Source organism: Haemorhous mexicanus, chromosome 4 (assembly GCF_027477595.1).
Source record: "Haemorhous mexicanus isolate bHaeMex1 chromosome 4, bHaeMex1.pri, whole genome shotgun sequence".
Classification (NCBI taxonomy): domain Eukaryota; kingdom Metazoa; phylum Chordata; class Aves; order Passeriformes; family Fringillidae; genus Haemorhous; species Haemorhous mexicanus.
The window spans coordinates 68,704,922-68,730,161 of record NC_082344.1 but is presented as its reverse complement, the minus strand read 5'-3'; the positions used below and the strand labels follow the sequence as shown (position 1 = coordinate 68,730,161).

Below are 25,240 nucleotides of genomic sequence, written 5' to 3'. Positions count from 1 at the left end.
GCACATCACTATATTTGTCACCCTCCTTTGGATACCCTCTATCAGTTTAATATCGTCCTTATATTGTGGCGTACATATTAATCAGAGAAGTGTTAGACATGAAGTTGCCTGGGTTTGCCCAGTGAGCCTCAGAGGGGCCTCTTGAGGGTCTTTAGGAACTCCTGATGGTCGGCCTGGTGTTGGTTTTCGCCCTTGGTATAAAAGCTGCTCAGTGTTTCTGAAGGAACTGCGTTGGGCTGGCTTGGCTTGTTAGAAGGGGCAGTAACCACCATACAGCTCCATCGAGTGCTCCTTCTGCAGGAGCAGTTTCTAACACTGTGGTTGACATGGTGGTGTTCAGTAATCAGTTGGATTTGATTTCCTCAAAGGTCTTTCCCGATCTAATTGATTCCACGATTCTGAGATTCTGGGGAACGTTTCTACAAGATGGGGGTGGGGACGGGAGATTTTGGGGGGGGGGGGGGGGTAGGGAACCCCACCCCAAAGCTCACACACACTCCACCTCCAGGTACAACAGCTCCGGAGAACCCAGCAAAAACACGGTCTGGCTTCGGCCGCCCTTTCAGGGTCTGTCAGGGCCGAACGAACCCGAGGACCAGGAGACCTTTCCCGAGGGGTGGCGAGCGAACTCAGTGGGCCTCTACAACCCCGTTTAGGCCCCACGGCGGCGCGGGACTACAGCTCCCAGCACGCCCCGCGGCAGACGAGAGCAGAGGGGGTGGGGCTACCCGGCTAACCGCTGTCTGATTGATGTGCGCGTCGACCACTCCGCGAGTGCAGAGCCGCAGCTCAGCCAATGGTAAGCTGGCGAGGGCGGGCGCTACCGTGGGCCGCTGCCGGCCGGCTCTGAGGTGAGCGCGGCGGGCCGGGGGCTCGGCCGGGGAGGGGGGGGGGAAGGGGAGCGGTGCTACTGGGTCCGTCCCTCCCGCTTGCCCGACGGTCCAGGGCGGCAGGTGAGGGAGGGGACGGGAAAGGAGGGGGAAGCGGAAGGAGAAGCGGTCGTTCCCGGTCGCAGTGGGGGGAGAGGAGGAGATGCGGCCGTTCCTGCCGGTTCGCGGGGCTGGGCCGGCGCCGCCCCCGCTCCAGCCTGAGGACGGTGCCCGAGCCCCTTCCCCGGGTGCGGCCCTGTCCGAGGGGCTCCGCCGCAGCCCCCGCCGAGAGGCGCGTGGCGGGTCCGCTCTCCCCGGCCAGGCCGGGTGCTCCGGGGCCGGCCCCGCCGCCGCCCGGTTCTGCCCTGCCCTGCCCGGACCGGCGGGCGGGCGCAGCGCCGAGGTGCGGGCACGGCGGGCTATCGCTGTCCTGCTCCGCCTTCCCGGGAAGGGTCTGTTCTCTGGAGGAATGGCCGGGGCTCGGTGGATGTAGCTGCATGAAGTTGTCGCTCTGCCCTCCCATTTTGTGTGACAGCAGGAGTAGGGGGGAATGTTCCTCGCCCGCACCTGCACTTCATTACAGGATGTGGAAAGACTCAACTTTTTTTTTTCTTTTCTTTTTTTTTTTTTTTTTTTTCCTGTATTCTGTTTTGGGGAATATTGAAAGTGAGTTGTGGCGTCTCTCGGAGAAACTTGTGCAAGTAAGAGCAATGAGCTTTACTTTTGGCCTGTATCCATTTTTCTTTGCTGTGTCTGGCCGATGAAAAGGTTCAGTGTGTTGTTTTGTTCTGTGGGTGGGTTTGAGGGATTTCTTGGTTGTTTTTGGAACTGTTTTGGTTTTTTTAGGTTATTCATGAACATGTCATATTTGTCTGTAGGTGTAACTGCCTGCTTAAAGCAAGCAGACTGGTGTATTTCTGTTTAGAAGCTGGTTATCTCTCTTCTTTACTCTTTTTATGGTGCCTCTCACCAAGGTCTCTTAATGTAGCAACGTTTTATCTAATTTGGGTAACAGACTCAGTTTCTTTCTTCACTGAAGTTTAAGTAAATGAAAGCATCTTTAAAAGTACTAGAAATACAGGATAGGAAAGTGTAAAAGAGTGAAAAATTAGTGTTCTCCGTGGTAAAAAAAAAAATTGAAACTAGCATTTTGTGCCTGGTATGTGTGTTTTCAGAAAACAAAAGTATTATTATGCAGATGCATCTTTGATGCAGTGTTTCCTGTTGTTAGGGGTACAAAAAGACATCTGGGGTAGAACTGAGAAGCATTAAAGGCATGGTGATGGCTTGGACTGGCTACCTAGAACAGAGGCTAGACAGGACAACAGTCACGAGTTTTTTGGGCAGAGATATGTTTGGTCTGTTTGCATATCAGGGGTTAATTGTCCAATTACAGCTTCAGGTAATAAAGTGACATTCCCCCGTTTACTTGCCCCCAATTTACTTTTGTTTATACTTTTCGGTCCTGAGGCTGTGATGATGACCTTGGTTTTAAGGCCTGGAAGGATTGTTTTGTCTGACCAAACTGTGATGAGAGCCTACTAACGCTCTATATGAAAATTCAGAGTTAAACACTAATCCAGTACAGGATCTGAAAAATATAAAACTAAAATGTAAGGCATCATTTAGGTATTCCATTTTGACAAATTCAACATGTAATGGGGTTTGTCAGCTGTGCCTTGCACATTCCCAATGTTTGAATTGACATTATTGGTTTCTTTGAGTAGGTACTTCAGTGAATTTGTCATGTTTAGGATAAATATAAACTTAAGTCTTGTTTGTGTTAGTGAGACAGGGAAAATGAAAATTTCTATCTCTTGCTTCAGACAGTTTGCCTCCATTCACATGGGAGACCAAGACTTCGTTTTGAGAGTGGTGCAAGAAAAGTTTTCAGTATTCTAGAGAATCAATTGTTTTTGAGTGGTAGTTCAAACATGTTTGATTAACTCAGCTTGAATTCGGTGAAAATGTTGATTTTTTTTTTAAAGGAAAAAACAAGATACTTAAATGATGAATAGCAGTAGTTACCACTCCTAGTGTAAACAGTCCTGATTTAAATAGCTTGACCTTTTCTCTCAAGTACAGAGAAAAGTTGGTACTTTTAGTCTTTGAAATGTTAGTTGTTCTGTGATCCACGCTGTTTAGGAACAATAACTGCATATGACAGGAAGGGGAGTGGCCTTTTCTGGTACTGTACCGTCCTGCAGTGAAGCAATAGAAAGTCTGTAAAAGTATTTATTGGCTTGCTAAGCTGTTCTGCTAGGTTTTTACACAAAGAAAAGTCTTTTTACTTCTTAAAAAGTTATAATTTTAGGATTTCAAATTGATGTCTGTGTGCATCTTGCTAGAATTCTCACAGATACTGCAGCTAAAGCTGTGAGTGAGGTCACTGGATGTCTGTGGATTGAGGGGGGAGGTTGCTGCAGTAATTCTTTGTATTAACAACTCCTGGGAGTCTTGGTGCTGGGTGGTTTCATAGTGACTGCTGGAAGAAGAGTGTTATAGGCTTTTTCACTGACTTGGGCTGTCCAGTCCTGTGTAACAAACTATGTTAGTAAGTTAAGTGATCCTGCCGTTTTGAAGATTTTTTAAGGAATTCTTCCAAATGAGTGTATCTCTTAATATGCAATGTGTATCCACTGTTCCTGTACATGACTAAACTTGATCTGTGGTGTATTTAAGAAAGTGAGCTCTGCTTTGCTTTCAGAATATTTGGGCACTTGATGCTCAGTGAGGTTTCCCAAGTAAGCCAATAACATGTGGAAATCTATAGCCCCACAGAAAAGATTTGTTCTTAAAAAACAACAATGTTACTGGATCGTAAGACTCCTTCCATAGTCTTAAGAAATTCCAGCAGTCTGATTTTCTTAGTAAACAGCACTCTCCTGAGATGAGCCATGTTGATATGATGAACCTACCTGTGATGATTTGAGATAATTTTAGTGATGAGCTTCCCTGTGGCTGTCTATTCTCAATTCTTCAGAAGCAGCTTCTCAAGAGGTATTGAGCCATCGGCAGCTCCAACATTTGTGCCTTATATGTACTCTCTGCATTAATTATAAAGAAATCCAGTTGTCAGTGTTCTAAGATTCTGAAAATTAAATCATTTAAATAGCAACAGTGTGCTCTGTCACTTATGTCAAAAGGTGGTTCTGTCCTCCACTGCAAGTGAGGGTTGACACGAGATCCTCCGAGACATTTCACAGTAATCCTATGTTCACAAACATTACAGTAATCCTGTAAATAATCTGGGGGTTTGTGTCTGAATAAAGAAGCATGTGAGTATTTAAAGTGGATAGGGTGGTCTTAATATGTCTTCTATTGTGTGTTACTTCCATTTTCACCATAACTTAAAATTTAAAGTTTGTTGGTTGGGTTGGCTTCATTTTTTCTTCTGTTACAGCTCTTCTTTGGCATTTAAGCCAATCATAGCCAAAGAGAATCTGTGCAAACTCTTGTTTGACATCATCACAGGTGTTCCCCACAATATTTTTAACCTTCCTAAATATACTTGGTTAACAAGGCATTGCACTGGGATGTATTCAATATTAAATGTGAAAAGCACCGGGTCTTGTGAAACCTTCTGGGTATTTTGCATTCAGACCCGTGCTGCCTGATGAATACAATAGGCTTATTTCTTGCTGTCTTTCAGCAGTGCAGATATGTCAATGTTACTGTTTTGAAAGAGTCTATTTAAAAACAGTTCTGACAAATTGTATTTTAAAGTAAGGTTATATAAAGTTCATTTCTTTATATTTCTTAGATGTATGCACCAACTAACATTTCCCAGCTTTTTAATGTCCAGGTGTTTTTTCCAATTCAATATCTGAGGAGAATAGAGGAAAACGTGTCTTGGCTTTCTTGATGAAATAAAACTTATAAATGATCTAATGGCTTAACTTCTTAATATACCTCATGTTGCTCACTCTTGTTCATCATCTTGCTGTGTGCAGAAAACTGGTTTAGCTAAGTAATTTTTAATTTCATTTGTAGCTGGTCAATGAAGATAGTAACTTGTCTTGAAGCAATTATTTTGAAAGAGCAGATATGTAAGGTTTAGGGATGATTCTCTCCCTTGCCTCCATCCCTCATCCCTTGTGCTGTGTTTCCTCCTTCCCCTCTCTCTTCCCCTGGTCTCCTAAAACCTCCAAATCCATGAATAATGGTCATACTGAAGAAGGAGCTTGGATAGCACCTAGGAAATGTGCTCACAGATCAGTCTCACTGTTTTTCTGGTTTTTCTTTGGTTTGGTTTTTGTATGATTGCAGCATTAGTCATGGTCTGGTTTTAAAAGTCTTGTCTCCTATCCCAGAAACTCAGTAAAGTGAGTAAAATTTTATCTTCCCAAGATTGTTGATAAGGCTCACAGAGAAGCTTTTTTTCTTAACAAGTGAAATGAAATCTAGACCTTAAGAACAGTGGCAGGAAGTGTTAAAAGAGAATTCTCATTACCTGGGCACAAAATGTTATGGAAATGATTGCATAGATGAGTCCTGCATTGAGGCAGCAAGAGACTGAAGTCAGTCTGCCTTCTCTGGTAGCCTGAATCTTCAGCATCCCAAGTGACAACATAAGACTATTTCTTATCTACCAGGAAAGCTGAACATGTCAGTTTAGATTTCTAAAAAAAAAATTGGGAGAGGGTGTTACACATAGTAGTTCCAAAAGTGAGATCTGTTGTGCGCATGGATTCACTAAGCATTGTCTGGCATATGTGGTTCAACTGGGGGCAAAAAAAAGGCATATTGACTTTCATTTTGGCTTTTGTGCTGGTTTTAAAATGAAAATATGAGAAAATTGATGAGTGGTGTATTATGTTGCTTACAACAATACATAAATACATCTTCAAGCTTCATAATAAGCATCAAATTGAGTGTAAGCATTTTTCTCAAGTGTGTTTTTTTTAAATAATGTCACAGTTCTGTGTTAATGGGTCTCTTAAGAAAGTGATTTAAGAAATGGGGTAAGTTGAAGCAGAAAAAGATCAGTCAGGTTTCCTTTAATTGAAGGCTAGGATTGTCTACCAGTTCTGTTTCATCCCACTGTGTGTTCACGTGTTTCCCCATCTGGGAGTAGACTACAGAGTATGTGCTGGTCTTTATGGCAAAAATCAGTCAGCTCTGGAGACAGTTCAGCAGTTCTTGTTTAAAATATGTCCCAGTTTTAGACAAATTTAGGAGGAAATGTCCTGAAAGGCTGTCTCCTCCAATAGAAGGCAGGTTTTAGCAACCCCTCCCCCACAGGTTCCCACAGGTCCAAAAGGAATTCCCTTGGAGGAAGTGAAAAAAACACTGTTTATTTAACAATCAGATTGCTCCCAGGCATGAAAAAAGGAGTGAATAATGTTAAATAATAAAACCTCTCACTGCTCTGAAGAGATGGTAGATTCAGAGTCATTTCTGTAGGTGTGCCTCAGCAGTGGGGGGCCCCTGGGTGATGTGTTTCGGACTGGAGAAAAGCTGAACAGTTCCAGAAGAAGAAGCCATAGTCCCAGGAAAAAGCTTACTGCATTAGCTAAAGAACAAGAAGCTAGCTAAAAAAAATCCAAGGAACAACTCTGTCTGTCTGTCTGTCTGTCTCTCTCTGGAGAAAGAAAGCTGAGAGCTGGGAGAAACCCAAATGCTTATCTCTGTGGTTTTGAACACAGGCACCACAATAATTCCACTACTTCCCCCCCCCCCCCCCCCCCCCCCCAGCTCCAACTTGAAGCTACAGGACTCTGCTCTGTATCTGAGCACAGAGCAGACAACAGGGGATACCAGAGTGTACAGTCACCTCAAGACACATCATTGTTATTTTCCTGGTCCCTCCACTGTGTCCGCTCACACCCAGCCCCACTGTGTGTTGGACAGGTGGTAACTGTACTGCAGGCAGGCTCCAGGATGGGACCTTCAGTACCCTGTCAGTTACTCAGAGCTGCCTTTATGCTTTTGACCTCTCCCCCTTGGCAGGTAGCTGGGCATGCACACGTGCAGGTAACAGAGCAGCTACAGGGAGCTCATAGTCTCCTGCACATCAGCAAGTATTTTGAAACTGAAATTTGTCTGCTTCACTTGCTTTAAATTCCTCTCAAGCTGTTTGGCTCCCAGCTGTTGGAATCTGGAGATGGGTTGCAGAAAAAAGCCGTTCAGCTGGAGTTTAGATTCTCTGAAGATGGCTGTTTATGACAAAATTCCCACTGATTCCTGCCTGCAGACATTGCCTTGAGTATCATTCAGTTGCTTTTCAGTTCAATGTCATTGGGATTACTTAATATTCTTCTTCTTTGCTGTCAAACTCACTTTTCCAGGTGTTTAGCTCACAGGTGAGAATGACTGAGGCTTTAGGCCCAGTCTGAGTCTCACATACTGAACTTGGGGACTTCCCTCCCCTCTGGCTTTGGGCAGAAACTGGTGGCTCAGCAATGTGAAATTTGGGAGCAGGGGGGATTGGAAAGTACAAGCATTGCAGACAGGTAACCTTCTCTCTTCTCTTTGATAGGCTTGGAAGAACATCATCCTCTAATCTTCAGAAACCTGGAGTCTTTATCAGTGAGCTACCTAAAGGAATCAAAGGAAATTATAGCTGTAGCTTCCTTGCCGTTACTTTTTTGGTGTTTGTACCTCTTTTTCAGTGGTTTTAGATCAAGAAACACTATGAGCACAGTAAGTATTTTGCTACTCGGTGCAAACCTGATTCATGAAACATGTTTTCCATTGTATTTCTGCAAACTGTCTTAAGAGTTTGTAGCTAATACACAGGTATATAAGTATATTGAATCTTTGTGTATGTTCAGGTTTTTAATCACTCCAGGTGCTGGCAGTAGTACAGAAATGCTCACAATGTCAGCAATACCTGATAAACTGTGAACTAGTTTCTCATGTGCAAACCATCATGATAGGCTTTTTCTTGGTGAGGCAGCTGGTAAGAGATCTGCATCTGGGCTGATGTTTTTTTCCTTGCTGGAATCGATTCAGGGAAGAATAACTCATACCACCTTTTGATGATTATTACAGCCATTCCAGAAGTGTTTTCTGTACCTTTGTGTGCTTTCATTGGTGTTGCAAAATTGAGGGCTATGTTAATACTGCTTGCACAGAAAATGCTAAGTCTTTGTTCTCTCTTAGACTCAACGGAAGCGTCGTGGAGGAACAGTTAATTCTAGGCAAGCTCGAAAAAGAAGCAGGCTCATGGCTTCTACTGCTGAAATGGCTTCAGAAGCAGAGCCAATAGAACTTGAAGAAAGTGGTAAGCTTTCTTTTGAAGTGATAAGAACAGAAAGTGCTTCTGTAGGGTTTGGGTCCAACTGAACATGTATTTTTGCCAGTTTCTAGGCTGTTTACTGGAGAAGAAGGGAAATATGATTTTAGGAAGTGCCTAAAATCACTAGTGGCACACACTATGGCATGGCTAAATAACAAGCCTACTGAAAACTGGTTTGGTATGTTACCGAGCTACAATGCATTTGCCACTAGTGATAGATGGGTTGCACAGGAAAAGTCCTTAAGAGCTGCTCAAACGTCTGCATGTCTATTCAGATAAGATGGGAGTTACAGCAGCTGCCACTACACAGAGTGGCAAAATAAATTTTGAAACTTCCAATTTTGAAGACGATAAGGAGAACTTTTATCATTAATTGTGCCCAATCCCTCAAGGGAATGTGCGCAGCACAGTGCTATTATATCCTATATGATTCATCTTATATTTCTGTATGATAAGCATTCTCCTGTCAGATGAATTGTCTGTTGCTTTTGTCATCTGACAGAACTGTACGAGGAGCTTAGCTGCTCTTTTGCATTTCAGCTTGCTGAAGACAGGGCTGGTAAAGCTCTCTGGATTGCTGAGGGCAAAGCTTGAGTGAAATGTTGGACTCATTCCTGAAGAGAAGATGGACAGGAGATGGTTGAATCTTAGGCTGTTACACAGTGGCTGGCAATTTTCCTCCTCTGCAGTCTTTGACCTTGATTCTAACTTTGTTTTTCAGCTGGTGAAGAAGTAGTAGATCTCACATGTGAATCTTCTGATCCTGTAGTCGTTGATCTAACACACAATGATTCCATTGTGGTAAGTAGTGAATAGCACACTTACCTAAATATTGTAGTCAAATTAGTTTTCTGATGTGTTGCCTGATAGAATCTGACTTTAAGGGTAAGTTTTAAGTTCAGATTTAGCTTGACAGGGCTTGAAGGTCCTGTGTTACAGACAACAAAGAAGCTGCTCTGGAGGTGTACTTGCAGTTAGTGATAGGGTAGTATAAAATAACTTTTTGCTCCAGAACCTGGATTTTATATTGATCAGTCATAAGTAGTGTAACATAGCGATGCAGTTATAGTTGAATTTTTTCTAGACATATCAAAGGTAGAATCATAGAATTGTTTGGGTTGGAAAGGACCTCTACAATCGTCAAGTCCAACCATTCACCCAGCAGCACCAAGTCCGCAACTGAGCCATGGTTGTAAGCACCACATCTGCCTGTCTTGGAAATATCTCCAGGGGTGATTTCAAGCCAATGCTTGACAGGTCTTGGTGAAGAATTTTTTCTGATACTCCTATAGGCAAATGATTTAAAGAAAAAGCCAAGGGAAAGAAAAGTAAAATAAGTTCAGGTTAATACTCCCAGAAGTCTTTAAAACACCTTATTTTTTTTTCCTGCTCTTTTGAAAGCTAGAAGAGTCTTTGATCTAGCTGACAGTGTTGTTTATCCCCTCAGTTTTGGGATGCCACTGCTGCTGTGCCAAGCAGAAGCAAGCAACGGGAATTATATAGGGAATGTTTCTTGCTGGGGTTATTCCCGAGCCTTTGCAAAGGAAGGGCCTCAAACTTAACAGAATTTGCACTTACCCCACTCCAGTTCCACCAAGAGCGGATTGGGGGTTGGGTTTCTTTTCTTCAGCAGCTGCCATAATATGACGTGTTTATGGACACCAGTGTTGAACTGGCCTGTTTGAGGAGAAAGAGGGAAAGAATCACCTGAAACCCTAAACCATGGAACTGAAATGGGGGGGCAGGGAGGAGGGCATTCAGGTGGTTCATAAGTTCCTTCTATTGCTACCCCATTGGAGCAGTGGGAGCAGAACCATCAGCATCCACATAGTTTTTTACAGTGAAGCATTTCATATGCTACTTTTAATAGTCCTAATCAAAATAAGTGTAATAGCATATCATTCTTAGCTTGTTTTGTTGGAACTGCTGTGCTTAGCTGGTCTTTGTATGTAAGACCGGGGTGCACAACAAAGTCTAATTGTATTTTCTTTTCTCTCCCTTCCCATGTGTATTGATGCAAGATTGTTGAAGGTGAGTTGACATTTTAAAATTGATAATGGAATTCTCCTAAATGTAATAATTATTATTTTTTGCCTTTTTCAATTAATTTGAGCAGCATTTATTGAAACTGCAAAAGGCCAAGGACATTGCTAAAGCATCTGGCCAGTGCCTTAGAGAATTAATCCAGTCAGTATCAGAGTTTGTAGAGAGTACCTGAAATAAAATATATCAAAAGCTGCTCTAAATGCTTATTTTCTGAAGACAGAATTTCTTTAAGCCCCAAGTTGATGGTAATTTTAATTAGCACTAGAATATTGGTTGTGAATGAAAAAAAGAGTCAGAAGTTTTGTTTAACCTGTATTGCAGTGCAGGAGCTAAAGAAAATGATTTGTGCTTATAGTATGCACTAGTCTAACATGCCTCAAATTTTCCAGTGAGAAATATTAATTTTTATTTCTACTTTAGATGTTAAAATAGTTACAGGTCTAAAGAACTTAATCTTTTAAATCTTTCAGATGTAGTTCTAATTACATTATTGGAGATTCATTAGTATGTTGTCAGCTGCTTATCTAGAATGTAATGTTCTGTGCTCTGAATGAGGCAAGAGTAAGTGAAAGATGCCTGCAATAAAAGTTGTAGTTGAACACTTAGGCAGGAAGTGGTTTCAATTTTGTGACTTTTTGTGTTGTCTTATTGTTTAGTAGCTTGATTATTTCTACATGGATACTGGAGTTGCAGAGATCAACTTGTGTTCAGTCCTCTCTCTTCCAGTTCACAGCAATTGTTGCAGTTTCTGTCAGTAAGGTTTGGGACAAGTGTCTTCCCTTTACAGGGGAAATTAATTCACAGGTAGTGTTAATTACATGGAATGTGTGACAGTGAGGATCTTCAAGATTAAGTTTTAGCTGTTTGTAGGGTTAAGAGATCGAATGATTTGTGTCAGTATGTAGCAGAATATTCACAATGTCTGGACATGTTCAGCCTTAATATTTGGAAACTAGTTTAAGATTGCTTTTAACCCAGCTGAAAATGGTCTAATCTTTTATTTCAAGGATAGTTCCAGGGAGAAAGATAATAGTATAGCTAACTTAACAAAACTAAATTACAGAGAACCAACGACAAAGGAGAAATCTGAGACTAAGAAGCCAGCGACAGGCAGACAGCTGTGTACTGAGCAGTGATGATGAAGATGAAACAAGAGATAACGACGTGTATGTGGCTGATAAAGCGGCTCGAGAACTGGGACCGCTGGAAGAGGAAACTGCAAGTTCAAAGTATGTATATCTGATGAGCTACCAAATAGAGTTGTGCTTCTTTTGAGACAGACAGGACTGAGTTGTATTTGTCATCACCTGACTTCCTTTGAAGCCTTCACTTTCTCAGTTCCCTCTTTTAATGAGTATGACATCCCATGTTGCATGATAGTCAAATGATGCCGTTTTCACCTTAGGATGAAAAGCCAGCCCAAAACAGATCTACAGCTTTGTATACAGCCTTAAAGATGAGTGTGGCCTGTGAATTAGTCACAGGCCAAAGCTCATAATGTATTGCATTTCCTTTTCCTACAAAGCTCCAGTAGTTATATTAGATATGAAATACTTCTGTTGGTGTCTATGAGGTTTGGTATCACGAGACTGGCAGGCAGCAGAATGGCAAATTCCAGTAAAAACACTTATGCTTACCCTGCTTTTTGACATACTGTGCCAGTTGCTGCCTTTCTCAAAGCAGCCACTGTGTTTCCCAAGGTATACTTGCAAGGTGATCCTGGAGGTCATGCCTTTATGATCAATTCTTGTTCTGTCCCATGGATGTCATGGAGCCCTGATATGTTTGCATGTGGGATGGGAATCTTGCTGTTTGACTCAGTAAAGACCCCATTCTGCCGAGAAAGAGTGAATCCTGCTGCAGTGTGTTAGGCTAAGGAAATGGAATCTGGTGTCTATGTGACTAGGCAAGTTGAAGTGATGCCTTAAGTTTTTAGCTATTATATTTTTCAGATTCTGTACTGCATTAGTGTATAATTCTGAACTCTATATAGAATGGTAGTTAGACTTCTTCCCATTTTGGTCAGACTAAGCAATCCTTCTGTGAGCCGAGTTCACATCATTTGCCTCAGGCCCTGGAAAGTGTAAACAAAAATTAATTGGGTGAGGGGAAGCAAACAGGGGAATGTGACTTCATTACCTGAAACTATAATTGGACAATTAACTTCTGATATGCAAATAGACCAAACTTATATCCTGCTCAGAAGCTTGTGACAGTTGTCCATCTTGGGTGTGGCCTCTGCGAGGCTTTGTACTGTCCAAGGTGTATCCTTTGAAGGCTTTTTAATAAATACCCACTTTATTCTTTCAACTTTGTCCAGCCTCTCTTCTAGGTAGCCTCTCCAAGGCATCAGAAGGACATAAGAATTGTGGTATAAACTTCTTTTAAAGTGGGGCAGGTTTTGTTTTTTTTGGTTTTTTTTTTTTTTTTTTTTGGTGTGTGTGGAGAGCAGGGGAAATACAGGGTTAAATGAAGCTGATGTGCCTTGAGCCTTTTGGATTACTGAAAGGCAGTGTAGAAGAGAACTTGAATCTTGAATATGTAGTTTTTGGGTGCCAGGTCATAAATATGCCACCAAAAAAGTCCTATGTTATTCTAATCCCTAATGTGTTTTGCCAGAGGACTTGTAAATGTTTAAATTTTGGTTGTTAAGTAGTTCAGAGAACAAATACTACTAATTGGATAATATAAAAAAGTAATAGTTGGTTCCTTCAGCTTCCTCTGTTAAAGATTACATCTCCCTGGTCTGTGTAGGTAAGGCTAAAAGAACTCAGTGCTGCAGCATTTAACATTGACAAAAGGGTCCTTCCTGGTGCTGGGAATTGCCAGAGCCATCTCTAGTGTTGGACTCTTAATCCTTCTAAGATCATCAATTGGAATTTGTTACTGAAGTGTTATAGCTGGTGCCTCAAGAATTTGAGGAGTGAAAATGGGAGAATTAGTGGAGTTAAATTCTGCAGGTGAAACTAATGGTAGATGTTAGTAGTGCTTCCTGCTTGAATTGAGGATAATGGGATAAAGACCATCTCATGCTTTCTATGCCTGTGTGATTAATAAATTACAAACTGTGATTCAGCATGGGCAGTGACATAAGAAAGCCAAATGTTTAGGTAAAGAGTTCTGAAGGTTTAAACTAGAGATTAGATTGTAAAGAAAAGTGTCAGGAAGCTCTTTTTGTTTCTGCTAGCTGCTATTATTCAGCCCTTGGGCTGGGCCATGTTCCCTAGGCAGCTGGGCTGTGTCTGTTGCTCAGTGTGTGTGCAGTACTGCTGTCCTGGAGGCTGAAGGCAGCAGAGGCTCATCTGTAACCACAGCTTGGTAACAGACAGTGACTCGGTCTTTCCACCTTGGAACTGGAAATTTGGGGTTGAGTATTTCCTCGTGTCAGTGTGTTCCTCCTGACCTACATTTTGTAAGGAGGAGTTCTTGAAGTGCCTGTGTTACTGGGCTGTTGCTAAATTAGAGCAGGGGATTTTTGAACTTCTGACAGCCTCTTCCCTTTCTAGAATGACTCGTTTCCAAGGCAGAGCTCAGTGCTTTTGTTACAGAGCTGTCATTGATGACCTGTTGGAGATTGGTGCTGAACAGAGCAAGAGACTGCTGTGAGTTCTTGTGCTAGAGCAGGGTGACTGAGTGCATCTTCCCCCTAGGGAAAACCTTTCCTTTAGGACAGAGAGACCCAATCTTGTTATTACATGCCACAAACTGAGGAGTTAAAGGTGCACAGGAATCTTGAAAAGAAATGAACCATGGTGCACTCAGATGGTGACGGGACATTTTGTGTGTGGCTAACCCTTGATGTGCAGTGAAATTAATGGCTGCATGTTCTTTCTTGTTCTGTTCTCTGTACCACAAGGCCGTCTGGTACTGTTAGCTGTCCAATTTGCATGGATGTCTACTCAGAGGTAAGGACCCACATGCTGTCATCCTTTATATGCTGTGTGAGGGAGGAAGGGGCAGAGGGGGCTCATTTGGCTGGTGTGGGATGTTACAGAGAGCTGGCTTGAAGCACAGAGCTTGCCTTGAAGCTTGCCTTGTCAGTCTAAGTCACTTCTTGGTGGTGGGGGTAGAGGGAGGAGCCCTTGGCAGGACGGCACTGAAAGATCTTCAAGTTCCTTACTATTCTAAGAGTAAAGGACAATTCCAGATATTCTAAGTCCTGTTCGTGTGATGGCAGTAGACGAGCAAAGTTGAATTCTTTACTTCTAATGCCTGTTGTGGTTTTTTTTCTTCTAGATTGTGCAAAGTGGACGACTGATTGTGTCAACAAAATGTGGCCATGTCTTCTGCAGTCAGTGCCTCCGTGATTCCCTTAGGAATGCCAACTCTTGCCCAACTTGCAGGAAGAAACTCACTCACAGACAGTATCATCCCATTTATATATGAGTACTTTTATTTCTCAGGACAGACTCAACTGGATTTTGGGGGAAATGTTATATTTTCAGTGCTCTGAAGATTTAAAGAGCAGCAGGTTGTGCACAAATCCAAATAAAACTGGTTTTTTTGGAGACCAACTTGAACATATCTAGACAGCTTTTTTATGGTCCAAGTTGCTTCTTGTTACGTTCCTGGTTATCATGCTACATCAATGACTGTCTAAACTAGATCAGCAACCTAGACCAGGAAGGAAGCAGTTAATCCATTTCCTTCTACTTTTTTTTTAATGCTTAAATGAGGGAGTGTGAATATTTTGATTTTTCTTACTCTATTAATAATTCCTACCTTCACATACAGGTATGGAATAGTTTCCTTTCAGAAGACAGATTAGCAATTCACCATTTCATTATGCCTTTTTTTCATCCTGTAAGAAGCTCATGACTCTTGCTTTCTTGCATATCATCTTTGCCCAACAAGTAGAGTGAGTACTGTACTGAAGGGTGTTTTTTTCATAAATCAGTCTTAAATTGACAACAAGGGTTATGCAATAAAGTGACCTGCTGTTAACCAGCAGTCAGGTGTTTTGAGCAACAGATTTCAATGTGCAAATGTTTTTATGAACTCCATGAGATCCCAGGTACATAGACACATTGCAGCATGTACAATGTGAAAATAATTCCTTGATTGTTTCAGCTGCCAAGAATTCCTGTATTTTAATCCCAACACTGAATTTATTTTCTCACATGATGAGATGGTCTCTTGGGTTTACTTGTGCTGTAACACTCTCCTAATAACTGTCAATAATACAGTCTTCTCTAGGCTTCCTAGCGATGAAAGCAAAGAAGCAAATTCATCTGTATGCTGAATATCAAACTATCTATAGATCTTTTTACTGTATCAGCTGTTCCCAGTATGATGCTTTAAGTTCAGTGTGTTCTCTTTGCTGTTCTCACTGGTTGTTACACTGAGAGCTGACTGGATGTAGCCTGGTGAATAGCATTGAAAATTAAATAACTCTACTGCCTTTTTTGAGTGGAGGCTTTATAAAGTGTTTGGTAGCAATGTTGACAGCCAGTTAGAGAAAAGTTTCATCTCCTTTTGCCCTGATGGTTGTCCATTAATTTTTTTTTTAATGCAGTTTTAAAAAAGAAGTCAGCTATATTGCCTAGGAAAGGCAATTCCTCTAGCTGAGAAGGCAGGAATGCACCAGTTTATGCACGCTTATCCAGTCACTTTTTCTCCATGTTCTAAATGTCTGTTTTAAACTTACAGCTAAAATCTCCGAGCTGATCAGGAGTCCAGGGTGAGCTGAAACAAACAGGTTGATGTAGACAAGATGATTAAAATCAGTGGTTTATGATCCACAGCTGTGGTAGGTGCATCCATGAGAACCTCCAGAATTAAACCTGGCCACTTCTCTGAAGTTGGTTGCTTATAGAAACCATTATAAGAACCATTCTGTGCCCTGGTGCAGCACAGCCTGAAGGGTGTGTTTAGTTAATTAGTTAATGTTGGTATCACAAGTGTCTTTGCTAACCTGTCCTTATCTGTAGGAAACCTTTCATTAAAGAAGCTCTTCTAAATTAGCTGTCTCAAGCTGCCTTGCAATCCAAAGTAAAGTTGACTTTTTTTTTTTTTTTAATTAGGACGTTTCTGGATATAGAAATAGAGAGTTTTGTTACATAAAGGCTGCCTGAAGAAATGCAGCACCTTCAACCCCCTGGTTTGGAGTGGCTTTGGTTCAGTGCTGTTAGCAGGAATATGCAGTTTCTGTATTGTGGCAATAGGGTGACTCCTACAGAGTTACACACAGGTGGTTCCTGTGTGCTCTCATGGGTAAGATAAACTACAAACAAGGACCACAGCTCTCAGGATACTGCAGTGACAGTGATGGCTGCAGCTGTGTCCCAAAAAGCAGAGAGTTGATGCTTAAAGTATTAATTGTGTGAGGAGAAGCAGCCCAGCATTAAAACTGTAGAGACCCACAAGGGTCACAGAAGCTACTTTGTCCCAGTGGCTTAACTAAGAAAGAATAAATTATAGCTGGTTTTACTGGGGTGGCTGTTGTGTGAAAGGAATGATCAGAAGAGGATTTAAGGGATTACTGCTGAGGATGAGGGTGAGTCAAGTCACTTAACAATGCATCTTTCACAGTCTACTAGCCATGGCCTAAATGATTTTGCACAACTTCCTCCATGTAAATACCACTTTAGAGTTAGTGTCTCAATAAATAGATCTAATCAAAATTTAGATATCATAAACTATAACAAAGAGTTTTTAGCTTTTGTGTACCCTGTGAAGTGCCACAAATTTTGTGCATCTCAGAAAGGATATTATGTCTCAGTACATGGAGAAAAAAAACCCAGAAATTCATTACATGCTTTTTTCTTCAAGGGAAAAAAAAAAAAGTCTGATATATTTCAGTTCCAGCAATATTTCACATTGGCAAGAACTCATAGAAAATGAAAAAATCTTTAAGTAGATGTCTGTCTTGTTGTATATAGTTCAATTTTTCCTGTATTTAATTGTATTCAAGTCTGTCTGCCCATCTATGTTTACTCTGCTGGTAGGCAGAGGGTTCTCTTAACAGGTGAAAATAAAATGATTGGATTGATCAATCACAAGTGCTTCTTTTCATTGTGCTGGAGTCATTGATTTGGGGGGAAAAGGTCCTGGAGGCCAAAGCCTTTCAGATGTTGGGGCCAGTGTGGGTTGTGTGGGCAAAGGAGAAAGTCACCACTTGGGGCAGGAGGGATGTGAGAACAGGAGATGAAGTCCTGCTCAGGATGGGGACAAGGGGGCAGTGCAGAGGTGGCTTGTGAGTGGGGGAGCCTGGCAGCCCATGCCAGAGAGAGCAGTGAAGAGGGTGGGAGGGTGTTGGGCCACCTCCCTGGGGGTCCCATTGCCACTGGATGAAGCAGCCATTGGAGAGAGGGCAAGGAGGAATGCTGAGGAGAGAACGGGACACAGTGTAGTTTCAAAGTCACAACAAAGCTCACTTGATTTGTTTTTTTTTCTCCAAAGAAACTAAAGAGATGCTGTTTCCTGAAGGTCTTGGCTTATTTCTCTTAGTTGCTTTTATTGTATTTTGTTCTTTTTTACTCTTTATATTGTACACATATGGAGTAGCTGCCTTTCCAAATGCTGATGAGTAATTTGCTATTTCATGACACTTCTGGTTTTATCCTAAAATAAGCTTATAACTTTTTTGCTTTCTGCTGTACTATCTTTGCCTTATTACATCACATTCTGTAATAATGGATTTTTTTTTTTACAGTTCAGGATTAAAGTGACAACCTCCATCATGCAACAATGTAACCTGCTGTTCAACAGATGTCAGATGTTTTAAACAGACGGCTGTGTGGACAGGAATCCTGTTGTTATGGGGAGTCCTTCCTGCTTCAGTTAAGCCCTTGATCTGCTTCTGGTGGAATATTGGATCCATCAGATCTGCTCTCTGATTTGCAGCCAGATTTGGCACTTTGGGTGGATGAAGCATGCAGCAACTGCAGGAAGCTGTTCTCACTTGGGGTTTGATTCTGTATCACAGTTTTGAAAAGCAGAAGGGGTGGATATGAAAAAAAAAACAAAGAGAAAACCAGCCCTGGTCTAAGGAGCTGGGTATGAACCATGGTCCAGTGGCTGGGCTGAACATGTGATCTGAGTAATGTTTGCAGTGCTGCAGGGTCTGAAATGAAGGCTGAGATCGGGTGGATGATCCTGTGGGCTGGAGAGGAGACCATGGTTATAGACTGGGGACTGGGGCAGGAACATCACACACTAGAAACTGGAACTACAGAGCAAAGTGTACAGATGTGTTTGCAGCTTTTTGTGTGCGAGCAGACAGTTGGCAAAGGGGAATTGCCTGGGGTAAGTGTTGGTGTATGGCAGGTGAAACAGATTAGCAGGGCCATAGCTGCATTCTGGCTGCAGAGCTCAAACCTCCATTTACCTGGATTAGGATGGTGACACAGGTCAGGGGCTATGCTGACAGGTGACATGATGCCACCTATGAAGTTTTGTTAACTGTAGAGATGTGTCCTTGCATTGTGTCTGATCTACACTTGCTGGCAGTGAATGCTAATTTCATATGTTCTGTTAAAATCTTCTCTAGGTCAAGAGCATGGAGTTAAGCTCTTGGGCTTCTGAGGATGGTTTTACCTCCAAATACTTTGTCTTTTTTATGTCAATGTTGCTTGATGATGTAAAGTCCAGCTTGGTTGGTTGTGTTTCATCTAAAGACCAAATTCATTGTGGTTTCTACAGTTGACTTAGGGCCTGCAAACAATGAGATGCTTTACAGCTGCTTCATATTGTTTCTGGAATCCTAAATCCTCCTATAGGTTTTCTTTGAGAGTTCTGGGAAGGTAAAAGGAACAGGAATATCTGGTCTGGGGCTTCTCTCCCACTGCTGCCACCACCACCTAATGAGGTTTCTATATCCAGCACACAAAAAATTAGGTTACACAAAAACTGTTATTCCTTTTCCACCCTTTTTCACTTGTGCCCTCGTGCTCTTCGTTGGGCACCAAAATCTGTCTTGGTTTCAAGGACAGGTGTCTGCTAAGGAAGGCAGGAGCCTCCCCTGGAATGGAAAATGTAAACCCCCTCCCTCTGAATTATTATAATTTTGAAATTAGGGGCTTCTCAGGCAAAGATATGAGAATAGCAACAACAGTTCTTCACTAGTATGTAAAATAAAGCAAACAAACAGCCGCAGCTCTGACGTTAACACCAACCAGAGCCAGCAGCGCCCTCCCGGCCTTTCGGCCGCGGCGCTTCCCCCTCGCTGCAGTTCCGGGCATGGCCGGCAGGGGCGCTGCTGGCCCCCGGCGGGCAGGGCAGGGGCGGTGACTCCCCCGCGCCTGCAGGGGGCGCTGTGCCGCGGGCTGAGGGAGCGCGCGGCATTGGCGGCTCCGCCCAGAGGGGAGGGGATGGAGGAGAGGCTTCGCCTCACAAACTCCGGGGCGGCCGATCCCGGTGCGCCAGCTGGACTCTCCGAAGCAGCAAGCTGGCCTGGCAGGACATCTCAGCAGGGGCTACATCTCAGCCGGGCTACAGTGCAGTGAAAACTCAGAGTAGTGCTGAAGAGACAGCAGGGGCAGGACAGCGGTGACCCAGCTCCAGCAGGGCAGGGAGAGCCGGGCCCAGGGTCCCGGGCACCCGAGCGGGTGCGCACAGGTCCCTCTGTCTGTGAGGTGGGTGTTCATAAGGTCCCAGTTCAGTGGCTGCTCTCACGAGCAGAGCAACAGAGGCTCACCCCCAGCAGCAGCAGCAGCAGCTCTGGGCTGGGCTCTGGCAGCAGCAGCAGCGAATTCCCTTCCAGGGCAGCAGCTCGGACCGCCATCCTCCTGCATAGCCGAGAGACAGAGAGCGAGCCTGCAGCTGCCCCAGCCCTGACTTTTATCAGCCCTATCCTCACCGTATCTCTGCCCCATCGGAGAGAATCTCCCAGGTAAGAGAAATACAACCAGATGCCCTCCTCTCCCGAGCTTAGCCATTTCTTGTGTTTTTCTTAAGTACCTCGTTGTACCTAGGAAACACCTTGCTAGTGTTTCCTAGCAAGTTATGGGGAAAAAATCTATAAGTAAAAAAGAACAAAAGAAAAGAAACCTAACCCCCAACACCAGAGGAGAGCATTACCATCTCTCCATCTGTCAAGGAGAGTTGGTGCTGTGTCCAAATGCAGTCCAAGAGTCTGACGTGTCCCTTCAGAGAGGGGTCCCACCCATGTCAGTGGTGCAGGATGAATGCAGAGGTGATGTGATATGTACTGGTTTTGTTAGAAATGAGATGGAGGTCTCAAAGACCATTTCAAAAATATTTTGATTGGTTGCTACATCTTTCCCTCAGTAAAGCCCTTGATTACACCAGCAATGTAAACCTGAAGGCCTTACTTCCCCCCAGTAACTCTGCTACCCACAGATTGTAGATTCAGACTTTGTATATTTTTATTTTCCATAGTAGATGTTACCTTGAGGTTTTAGGTAAGCAGTTAGAAGCAGATGTATTAGGAATGGAGAACTGCTTCTTTCTAATCCTGTTTCCTCTCTCATATTTCATGAAGAATGAAATGAATGAAGAATATATTAGCCTTAAAAATCTTACACAGAAAAACAACAGGTTATGATATTGATTTAATGCAGAGGTAACAAAGGTCAAGGGATTAATGGTCATAGAGGTGTGTCTATCTGAGCACTTGTAGGTGTCAGTTTTAAACACATTCTGATTCTTTATGCAGGAACTTTTTTCACATGGAGTACACCAAATATATTCATACATAGTAAGGGATTCTTCTTGCTTCCAGGGAAAGAGAAGGGCCTCTGCTTTCTCTGGCAGTAGTTTATCCCACTTAGTGCCTTATGGGATGGGATAGATAGAGCAGCATTATTTTTTTAATGTAAACTTCTGTGTAGCTCTTTTTGCACATCTTGACTTGCTGCATCATCACAAGTGGGCAATTCATAATTAGTGTGATTAAAAGCATATATTGCAGTGGAATAGAACAACAAAGTTAGTCATTAAAACTCTGCTGCAAGGAGGTGGTATGCTGTCTCTTCATCTCTTCTTTCCTTTGCCAAAAATTCCTCCAAAAATCTAATTTCAAGCCTTGCTCAGCAGAGGAAGGGTATGAAGCTGTGGCTATCTCCATGACCAGTATTACAACACCACTTCCCCAAATCATTTATTAGTTGCCACAAAGATTGAAGCGTTTTTCTAACTAATTCAGAAATCAAAATTTTAGACATGGATCATGCATATATTTGTGCCTTCCTTTTTGCTGGAGTGCAGACAAATGAATTTTAAAAATAGCCTGGGGTGAAGGTTTAAGTCGTTCGTTTTACAAGGCTCTTTAAAAGCTTCTTTCCTAACCTGCCAAATTATAGGATGGCTATAATTTGTTTAAGTCTTTCAACATTTAAGAAAGTGCCTGCTGCATATTGAAGCATTAACTCCCCTTAGCTGAGCGAATGGAGCGCGGGGCTGCAGGAGCAGCCGGGGCTCCACTGGGAAGGAGCTGTCTGCTCAACGCCAGGCCTCATGAATTGCAAAGAGCTAATTAGAAGAAATGCTCACAAAAGACTGATTTTCTGACACTTCTGCCTAAGAAATATTTGAAGTGCTTTGGGCATTCTGAGAGTTCTCTGTGTGTAGAGACGGTTTGTTAGACTTGCCATCAGTGTTCCTTTTATTTTTGTCTTCTCCCACCTCTCATATCTGAAGGCAGAGAGCATTAAGTGGAACAAAGTGCTGCTCAGCCACTGTCACCATCATTCAGAAAGAAAGGGGACTTCCAGCTGGAGGTGCTTGGACCCTAAAATTGATTTTTTATTATTAATTTTATTTGATCAGCAAAAATCAGCCAGTTCCATAAACTTCTACAACCATCTGCAGGAGCTGCAAATTGTCCCCCAAAGCTGTTTTCAGAGGGGAGCAGAGACGAGCAATTCAAGCAGTGTTGGAGGCTGGGGATTTAATAAATGACACCAGGGTCCCAGGCATGAACTCAGGCAGAGCCCTCATTTTGTACCTTCCTTCCCTGAGAAATCAGGGCTGTTGTTTGCCCTGTGTTCAGGGATGCCAGGGAAAAGGATGTTCAGGGAAAAGGCTGATGCCCAGTTTGCTGGATCTGCTGTGAACCTACCACTCCCTCTGGCAGCAATGGGGTTTCGCTGAGCCACAGCAGGGCAGTACCTGTTCATCTGAAGAGATGAATGAAATAATTGTGTTGTGTGTACAGCAGCTCCTTGGAAATGCAAGAGAAGTAGAAAAGGTTTGCAATTAAAAAATGGACAGTTACACCTCAGAATTGCTACCTAGATATTTTATAGGATTTTATTGGTTTTAGTATTGTTTTGTATCTCTTAGGATGCCTGGAAAAAGCTTTCTGGACATTATTTTGAAAACAAATGTTTATGTATTTATCTATCCTACACACTGATTTTACAGCTGGAGTTGCAATGCTTGGATATCCTGGACAAGAGTGAGATTGCCAAGTCTAACCTCCTCAGTCATCCCTCTGGGCTTCTTCATCTGAAATTGCTAATATCCACAAGACTGCTCCCTTAATATCTGAAACATCCCTTGGGTAAGGTGTTGTGTTTGTAGGCTGGGAAATATCTTGTGGTCCTGGGCTTGTGTCCTGCATCCCCCATTCCCTGCCATAGTGATGCCCAGACAGCATTATGGCAATCCAGACCAGGACACAAGGCAGTTCACTAGGATAGAAAACACTTTGTGTCTGGTTTAGGTTAGGTCCAACACCTAGGAAGAGTTTGAGGCTGTTGCTGGGACACACCTGGTGTTTGACAGTGCAGCTTTGGCTGGTTCCTGGCAGGGAGGAGCTCACATCCCCAGACTGAGTTATGTTGCTCCTACCTCGTGCTGCAGCCAAGATCCCATGGGAGAGACCATCCAGCCCTGACATGCCTGGAGTGACTTGGGAAGCTGCCCCCTGCTGCCAGATTTCTTCTGGAAAAGGGTTTTGTGCCAGGTGGGAACATGTGGGAAACATCCTCTGGGATGCACTGACCTCAGAGACAGGAGGAAGTGACAGTGCACAGGAGACTTGGGTTTCTGCCAATCCTTTTTGTGCCATGTCTCCCTGATTTCTGGTTGTGGGATTAATCAAAACTTACAAATAGGATAAAACCAAGGTGAGGAAATACAATGCTGGCTTGTACTGTTCCATCTTGGTCTGGGCACACACCCTGACTGAGGTCTGGGATAAGTGTTTCCATCCAAGTCCAAAGCATATGTGCATGTAAGTCACCATTATCTTTATTCCTCTTAGGGTTCCTTCCAAACTGGCACTATACCATTTCTTGGCAAAAGCATAGTCTAGACAAGATGGCCTAGCACCCTGTCCAGCTGGATCTTAAAAATGTCATGTGTTGAGGAGTCCCCCACATCTCTGGGGAGTTTATCCCCATGACTGACTGTTCTCTGTGTAAAAAAAATTTCCTCTTGTGTCCAGTCTCACCACAAGTAACTCATACCTGTTACCTCCCCTCTTTTCCATGTGACTCTTTGTAAAAAGGGAGTCTCCATCTTCTTTGTAGCTACCCTTTAAATTCTGGGACATGGCAATAAAGTCTCCCCTAAGCCTTCTTTTCCCAAGGGTGTACAAACCCAGTTCTCTCAGCCCCTTTTCTGTTATGGCTGGTTCCCAATCCTCTGATAACCTTTCTGACCCTTCTCTGGACCTTCTCCAGCCTGTCCATAAAATTTCTGTGTAGTGGGGACCAAAACTGAACATTGTATTCCAGGTGTGGCTTGACAAGTGGGATAATGACATATTTATCTTTGTTGGTGATGCCCTTGTTGATGCAATCCAGAATCCTGCTGGCTTTCTTTTTATATTATGTTGAAATATTGTTGGAATGCTGAGTTGCAGATTTTGTTCATTAAACAAGGGTAATGAAAATGATTAAAAATGAATGTCTTTCTAACTAGTCTATTTTTGCTTTATGTGTTCAGTAATTTGAAGAAATTAGTGGTGAATAGCAAATTTTGTCAGTGCTGTGAATAATTATACCTGCAATTATTAAACACTTGTTATTAAAGTTGATGAGGAAGCTGGCAGTTCCTGTTTAAACTGCATACTGTTAATACTAAAGAAGCTAAGAGAAAAACAATGGAGATGATTAGGGATCTTGGTGGGACATATTGAAGAAATCTGACTTTTATTCAGCCTAACAAGGGAACTGTTAGAGAGGATTTAACTCAAGTGTTTAGTATATTGAAATTTATTGCAGTGACAGGCCCAGTAAGAGGGAAGCAATTATTAAAGGTTAATGGCAAACATTAAAATGTGCAGTTGTGGTTCTCCCCTTCAGCTGTGAGCCAGGCATCTCACCAATACCTTCCCTTAGGTTTTACATGTGAGACAAGAGGAGAAACCTCTGACCAGCACACAGGTGGATAGGTGGACAGAAAAAGACACAGACCACAGAAGGGCAGTTTGGATTCAGCAATGAAGTCTCTGTCAGGAGCTTCCCAACCCTTGGGAGTGTCCCATAGTGAACCACTAAAAAATGAGCAGTGTTTCCCCATTGCCTCTTTGAAGATTGAGGTTTGAAAGTTAAAGCTTTGAACTGCTTCATTTTAGGAAATGAGGCACACTGTGTGAGGTCATTAAAAGGTCTTGCAGTTGATACTTCAGGCAAACAAGCAAGGAACACTTGGATACATCAGGAGAACTTCACCTGGGTACCAACGAGCAGCCAATGAACTTTGGGGGAACAAAGAACTTCTCTCCTGATGTGCTGTTGCTGTGAAGGGGCTGTGAGGCTTCCACTCTCAAAACCCTCCATAAGAAAGGGCCCAAGCTGCCTCAGAGACTGCTGCAAAATCTGTCAAGTGCTGGAGTCTTTGCTGTCTGTGGTGCTGCTGCCCTGCCTCCCTCTGCTGGTGTGGCTGCCTGGGATCACACCCAGCACAGATCTTTCTTCCTGCACTCTGTGAGCCAAGGCTGGGCCCATGGTGCTGGTAACCCTCCTCCTGTGCTTCTCTTGGAATTTTCCCACTCTACTATTTTCTCTCTTTCCTTCCTCTTTTATGAAAAAATAAAGTTGAGTTGTCACTTAGAATACCAACATTTAACCTTGTTTGTGTTTTTGTTTTAATCTTTCTTTTGGGTGTGTTTAGAACCTGATTCCTTTCTGCAACTGTGGATTAAGGCAAAACTTGCCTCTCCTCATCT

The 25,240-nt window shown here is 42.9% G+C and overlaps 1 protein-coding gene and 1 long non-coding RNA gene across 4 annotated transcripts; both read left to right on the top strand.

Annotated features, from left to right (window-relative positions):
* The first annotated feature begins 758 nt into the window (after window positions 1–758).
* On the top strand, window positions 759–17,159 carry RNF4 (ring finger protein 4). 3 transcript variants are annotated; one of them, XM_059845308.1, is made up of 9 exons: window positions 906–953; window positions 1,537–1,570; window positions 7,351–7,514; window positions 7,977–8,097; window positions 8,834–8,913; window positions 10,134–10,143; window positions 11,222–11,387; window positions 14,015–14,063; window positions 14,395–17,159. In XM_059845308.1, the coding sequence occupies exons 3-9, from the start codon at window positions 7,506–7,508 to the stop codon at window positions 14,542–14,544; spliced, it is 585 nt and encodes a 194-aa protein (XP_059701291.1). In that variant the 5' UTR covers window positions 906–953; window positions 1,537–1,570; window positions 7,351–7,505; the 3' UTR covers window positions 14,545–17,159. The 3 variants fall into 3 exon arrangements, with proteins under 3 accessions (XP_059701290.1, XP_059701292.1, XP_059701291.1); XM_059845307.1 differs by lacking the exons at window positions 906–953; window positions 1,537–1,570 and adding an exon at window positions 759–851; XM_059845309.1 differs by lacking the exon at window positions 1,537–1,570 and having other exon boundaries at window positions 893–953.
* Window positions 17,160–19,466: 2,307 nt separating this feature from the next.
* On the top strand, window positions 19,467–23,987 carry LOC132326717 (uncharacterized). Its single transcript, XR_009486319.1, has 3 exons — window positions 19,467–19,733; window positions 19,862–19,990; window positions 22,486–23,987. It is a non-coding gene; the product is annotated as an uncharacterized LOC132326717 (long non-coding RNA).
* Window positions 23,988–25,240: the final 1,253 nt, after the last annotated feature.